The sequence below is a fragment of the Monopterus albus genome, unplaced genomic scaffold (assembly GCF_001952655.1).
Source record: "Monopterus albus unplaced genomic scaffold, M_albus_1.0 scaffold55.1, whole genome shotgun sequence".
In the NCBI taxonomy this organism is placed as follows: Eukaryota; Metazoa; Chordata; class Actinopteri; order Synbranchiformes; family Synbranchidae; genus Monopterus; species Monopterus albus.
This window is the reverse complement of record NW_018127935.1, coordinates 1,649,382-1,656,282: the sequence shown is the minus strand read 5'-3', so window position 1 is coordinate 1,656,282 and position 6,901 is coordinate 1,649,382. Positions and strand designations below refer to the sequence as shown.

The following is a 6,901-nucleotide window of genomic DNA, read 5'->3' as shown; positions in this document are numbered from 1 at the left end:
ACTATTGTGCATGTCAAGGAAATACAACAATCATTCCTTAGACTGATGATTGATGACTTTTCCTCTTCCTCCATAAACCCCAGTGCCTTTTCTTTAAGTATTCCTCTGCTCTTCCTGTTCACCTGGTGAATCAGGGCAGATTCCTTTGTGCACAAGTGTAGTTTGTAAATGAAAAATGTCCTTTGGCAGCAGAAACAGGTCTAGTTGAAATAATTCAGAGGTAGTGGTTGAAATTTGTGTGGTGGTAATTTTACAAATAACACTTACTTTTTAGGGATGTAGCAATATTGTGATACCGGTGTGGGACTGTCACGGTATCTTCCAGGATATTACATTTGGCTATTTCACTAATATTACTGAGTTCAGGGTGCAGAATTTGAAAGGGACATAGTGATCAGCACAGCCACCAAACAGGAGACGTAAAACCTGCCTAGGGGGTATTAAAACACTGATGTTCCACTGTGACTGTGGCTTGTTTTGTTTACGAGATCCAGCTGCTACAATAATATATTGTATTTTATTGTATTTCATAAAATGACTGCTGCATTACATATTTTTTGTTTTGCAGTTGTACAAAAACTTCAGGCATTCAGTGCCAATGACTTCACGTCGGATTTTTGCACATGCTTAGCTCATGGCTGGCTACTTTTATTTTAATAAAGCAGGAAAGCAGAAGTACTACAAGTTAAAAGGAAATTATATAAAAAGTGACTTATCAACGAAATTCTTTACATTTTTTGAATATTGTGATAAATATCATATCGTGGACTTTTTATCATGACAGTATTGTACCATGAGGCAATTCAATAAAGCTGTACGCAAGTTATGTAAGTTAAAATGGTGCACGTTTGATCACATGAAAATCTTCCTGGCATTACATTACATTATGAGCAGCGAGGATCAGATCTCAAGATTGGAGATCTGACTAGATAGCCTCAGACAATGCCTATTAAAATAGCTGGAGGAGCCTCTTTGAAATGAGTCCTGACATCTCTTTTCCACAGTCTGGAAAAAAGAGTGAGCTCCAGTGGGAGGTTAATATATGGGGTGACCATAAAGAGACACTGTGGGCTGTTATCTCTACAGTCAGTGACAGAACAAGCGATCAATTGGATTCTCACTGCAGCCCAGATCCATCCAGCTGCCAGCTAATGAGCTTGGCAAGTACATTTTTATTTACATTTAAGTGGATGTTGTGGGACCATCCTTTCCCTCAGGTTGATTGGAGAGTCCTCAGCTTTGATTCATAAATAAATACTGACCTTCAGGCTTCCTTAGTTTCACTGTAAGAAGGTTAATGTCAGCTTGTCATTCAAATCGTTAGCTGCAGCCGCTCTGATGTGTACGTGTGTTGATTCCAGGCTAATCTCTCCTGTCTCTCCTAGTTTGACTCATGATGTGTATCGGCCCCAGAGGGGTCCTCATTAGGACCAAAATGTTGTGTGACCTTTTAGCAACTTCGCCTTCTCCACCACCTACGCCCTCACCCAGCTGGGCCCAATTACCTCGCTCATTACCCCCCTCTTAAATAGCACCACGACCGAGCAGGTACTGTGGCTATCTGTGGAGAGGCAGTATGTCTGGGACTAAATACAGGGGGTGGCAACATGAGATGAAAATGAGTTTCATCCTGGAGACATGCAGGTTGAAGACTTTTCTCCTCTCGTTAATGACAGGAAATGTTTTTTTTTCTTTCAGTTCTTTTATGTGACACTCTAATTTAGAGACTTTCACTGTATATTTAACCTTTCCAACGCTAGCCGCCTCCTTTTTGCCATTCTTCAGAAACCCCTGGCCGACAGCTAAAATATAAGATGTCCCCTTTGCTGCCATGTTGATGAGATGACAGCATGATCAATGTTTGCAAGATCCTTAATAACCAGAAAGAGAAAAGGCGACAGAGGAAGACTGAGGGAGATGGATGATTATCCTAAAAGTAGCGTGCTTAATTAGATGGAATGCTGCATACATTGTGGATGAGTGGAATCACTGGGATAGATTAAAATACTAATTAAACAGGCCCTTGCTGAATTTGGAGTGTGAGGTGGGGTTCAGCTCTTCAGGGTCATTTGCATAGCCTTCATCTGGGGAAATGGGATTTAAAGGACCTGCTCTCTTTCTCTCTTTAACTCTCACTTTTTTCCTTTTCCCCATTACCAATTTCATTCACATGCTAACAAACTCAATTAAAATTATGCTCAATTTTTCTCTTTCACTCTATAATTTGGTATAATCTATTAAGACCCCTTTGATTTTGTTTTTCAATATAAATGTTTCTATCAAAGTGAGACAGTGGCGTTAAGCACAAGAGGTGAAAAAGGCGGCAAAACGTGTGATCTTGATCTGTATATATTTACTTCCTCACTTTGATTTGCATGAGAATATCTTACATGAACAAAGCTATGGAAATAGCATGGCATATTTGATTAGATCGATATCCTTTGAGGTTCAAACTCAGGTGGTGTGTTAACTGCAAGAACAAAGACTGGAGCTTTAGTTAGTTTGTGCACTTCAAATGCTTTCTGATAATCTTGAGTAGGTCTGACTCAGTGTGTGAAGATAATGGTAAACCTTTTTTGATTTTTATATTTTTAGCTTTGTGAGCAACATGGCTCCATGAATGCCAGCATTTTCCATCACTTTGGTCAAGACTGAGACATCTCAACAAATATTAGATAAACTGACAATGTATTTTATGCAGACATTTATATTCCTGTTGGCTTTAGTGATCTCCAGACTTCTCATTGAGGGATGACACTGGAATTTGACACACACATTCATGATCCCCTCAGGATAATGTATGTTAACTTTGGTGACATCTGACATAATAATATCGTCATGGCAGAACTTTACTCTCCTATCAGCTTCAGTTGTACTGTGTTTAGTGCTAATTTAGTGCTGAGATGGTGAATATATATCTGCTAAAGCTTAATTTATATTTCTGCATAGCTTCTGTATGGTGGTCATATACTTAGGCTATACTATAGCTGACACACACCTTCTTAAAAATTTCACATCATGGCTGCTGCAGTTTAAGAAATACAGTAGGTGAATCCCAGTTCCACTAATAGCATCCATGTTTCCTTCTCCTGCATCTTTTACTAGCATCTTATTCCTGCCCACGTAGGATGCAAGGAGAGGCTTCGAGGAGAGAGGTTGCCACTGATCTTTCATGTGTAACATCCACTCACAAACTTATTTCCAATACAAGGCATGTCAATCCGTAACAGACTTTTGTGAAGGATACACAAGTGTATCCTTCACAAGATTGAGGACTGAGGAATGATAAAATAAGGGAACTGGGATTCGCTTCATGTGCGAGTTGCAGGATCTGTGACTGCAGCCCAGTAGTCGTCTTCTTTTCATAAAGCAAAGTAATTTCCTTGACAAACATTCTTTCCACTATGATCCATGCTTTATCACAGCGTAAATATCACAATAACACAGAATGGTCCCATATTCAGTAAAGAAACAAGGAGGCCCTACCCACCATTGTTTGTATCCCAAAGAAAAATGCAAACACAGTTGCTGTTGGGCATAAACCTAAATATTACATCGGTCTAGGGCATAAACCTAAATATTACATCGGTCTAGTGTTGCATATCAGTGTGTGAAATCTAGTGCTAGACAATAAATCAAACTTAAACCAATTTTAGCTCCTACCTATCATCCTTCCAAGAGCCACCACAGACTCCTTTCAGCTATCTTGCACTGAGGATTGTTTTTCTTCTTCTCATCATAAAGATTTTCTGTGTGTGTGGTGCCTGTCTATGACCAGTTTGACATCTGACTCATGCTGTTGCATCCAGTGCATCATTCTCACTTTCACTGACCACTTGTTTCCCCTCAGGAAGTGAAAAATCTGCTACTGTGTCATCCGCTGCTCATTCTCAGCACCTCCTCTGCTCTTGTCTCCCCATGCAGTCCAACAGAAGCAGCAGCTGGAGAAGGAAACAGGCCTGAAGATAGTGGAGGCTGGAGTTAGTGATGTAAGTCATACTCACTAAAAATCTGTTGTTCAGCTCTGTGTGCTTGTGTGTGTTGTCTGTGTTATGGGACAGGAATAGCTCAGTGATTTCAACTTGTCTTAGCATCTGTATCACACCTGCAGCCACATACTAATCTTTAGTAGCAATGATCCCTTAATGCTGCCACTCATATTCATTTCCTAAGGTTTTTTAGAGCTGTTGTCACTGGCAAACAAAACACAGCAAGACAATGCCTGATGCCTTTTGTGAAACTTAAAGTGTTGATCAAAACTGTGGGGCAACAATAACTAGATTATCCTGTCACTTTGCAGGGAGCCCTGATGCTCCTGTGACGCATTCATTTGAAGAAATTAAGCAGAAGGACACTCAGGATTATCCAGATGAAAGGAAAGCAAATGTGCATTCATTCAACACTGATAAATAGCTGCACGCATCAGAAGTAAGGATCTAATCAAGCACCTACTGATGCATCATAGCCCTCCATGTTTGCCTGGTAAATGAGTTTCTCTGTGGAGATGAGATAAACAGCCTTAGAGCCTTGAGATACCCTCCTCACAAAGCATGCTGGGAGTTAAATTGATGTGGCCTGTACATTGCAGGACATTTCCAGTGGCAGCAACCATCACACACTGTATAGAAAAGATAATTTTCCCATGTCTATGCTGTCTCCCTTTTCGTGTCATTGCCTTTTTTCCCCAGTCTGCCTTCCACTTACAGTATAGCACTTTTATAGTTCCTCATTTTCTCTCATCTTATTCCACAGTGTCTTTCTCATGTTCTTCTCAATTATCTCTGAGTCACGTTTTTTCTCTTCAGTGTGACCCCTTTCTGTTCCTTGTCTGTCTCTCCTTGCCTCCTTTTCACTCTTTCATTCCCACTCAGACTGATTCCTGTGCTTAGCCAGCACCGGTGCAGCGCTGTGTTTGTCATATTGAGCCTATTTGCAGATAATTAGCTGCAATAATGACCTCTCTGCAGGAGATGGGGCAAGGGAGGAAAGAGGGAAGGAGGAATGGAAGAATCTGTCTTCCACCTCATGGGGAGAAAATTTATTTGTAGAAAAGCATGTTAAGGAAGTCTGGCCTGTACTGTATTAGAATTAAAAGATGGCAAAGTATAAAGCTTGAAATTTTACTCTACTGTGGATGTGTCGCTCTCACTAGTTTCTATCCGAGAAGCGGAGAGTTTGGGTGAAGTTGGGAAAATTGTAGATTTTACTGGGAGAGCCTGTAGAGTGGGCTCTTAAATCCATTAGTTTAAAAGGTGTTCAGTAAAGCTTCAGTAAATTGACCATAGTTATGAGTGAATCCATGCGAGAGGTTGCAGAATGAGTCTTCTTTAACCTGCTTATTAGTGGCAAAAATAGAAAATTGCTCAGTGGAACCATAAGAGGTATAGAGTGAGAAATTAATCACAATACAGTGCTGAGCTTCCCACAGACAGTATTCTGTCCTCCAGCTTATATAAAACAATCACTGTGGCTGGTGTCGTTAAGTCTTATCACTGACGATTCTCCCCACTTCTGTTTTTATTTAAGAGCTGACAAATAACAGCACACCTTAAGAAGATGTCCAGATAGAGCAAACATCAATAGCAGTAGATGTTGATTCAGATAAGCAAATGTCAGAATGGGGTGAGGAGGCATCGATCAATAGGCTGAGCAGTATCTACTCCATTTTACATCTCAGGGAGGGTGGTTTCATTAAGAGGGAAAACAGAAAAATGACTACTTTGTCTTAAATAATGTACACTATGTATGTGTGGGGCTGTAAATGTGTGAGAGGCGGAGAAGTGGATGTGGCCTTTTGCAGCTTCAGCCCAATTTGACTGCACTGTCAGTATCCATACCTCACTGAAACCATGCATATAAATATGTCTGTGCTATTACAAGCCATTTAGTACTCTAATTGTGGAAAATAACTAGGGCTGTCCCCTGAAGGTCCACTGGTTGAATCATTAGTCGTGAGGCCCGTCATTTGACTGAGACTTTTCTAGCTGAGCCTTTGTTTTTATTTTATTATATTTATTTTTGTCAGCCAGTGTGCATTACAGCAGAAGGTAGCCACAGCCCCAGTTAGTGTGACAACTTCTTTTCCTCATTTTGATGTGCCTAGCAGTGATTTTCTCAGTGCTTCCCCCTTTGGTTGAGAGAGGAATACACACTTTAACACTGACGACACAATTTCCAGGGCCTTTCTGTGCAGAGTTTGCATGTTCTCCCTGTGCCTGCATGGGCTCTCTCTGGGATCTCCGGCTTCCTCCCACAGTCCAAATACATGCAGCTCTAGGCCCCCCACAACCCTGTTCAGGAATAAGTGTTATAGATAACGTATGGATGGAAAAGACAATCATCATATTGTCTGTAAGGCCAAATGCTAGGAGTATATAATGATATATTTAAAGCTTAGAAATAGGATTAAAAATGGGTTAATAATCTTTAAATCTTACTCAGTGCATCTGTGGTGATATTTAATCTCTAAAAATATTTTTTGAGAATAAATGTACAGTGGGTACGGAAAGTATTCAGACCCCCTTAAATTTTTCACTCTGTTATATTGCAGCCATATGCTAAAATCATTTAAGTTCATTTTTTTCCTCATTAATGTACACACAGCACCCCATATTGACAGAAAAACACAGAATTTTTGACATTTTTGCAGATTTATTAAAAAAGAAAAACTGAAATATCACATGGTCATAAGTATTCAGACCCTTTGCTCAGTATTTAGTAGAAGCACCCTGTTGAGCTAATACAGCCATGAGTCTTTTTGGGAATGATGCAACAAGTTTTCACACCTGCATTTGGGGATCCTCTGCCATTCCTCCTTGCAGATCCTCTCCAGTGCTGTCAGGTTGGATGGTAAACGTTGGTGGACAGCCATTTTCAGGTCTCTCCAGAGATGCTCAATGGG

The 6,901-nt window shown here is 40.4% G+C and overlaps 1 protein-coding gene across 1 annotated transcript in view; it reads left to right on the top strand.

Annotated features, from left to right (window-relative positions):
* Positions 1-793: 793 nt before the first annotated feature.
* The window catches only part of ptprn2 (protein tyrosine phosphatase receptor type N2), a 53,596-nt gene continuing 47,488 nt past the window's right edge, over positions 794-6,901 (top strand). The window contains exons 1-2 of the mRNA XM_020602314.1: positions 794-827; positions 3,925-3,989. Of these exons, the coding sequence (XP_020457970.1) occupies positions 794-827; positions 3,925-3,989 (99 nt within the window). The remainder of the gene's footprint in view (positions 828-3,924; positions 3,990-6,901) is intronic.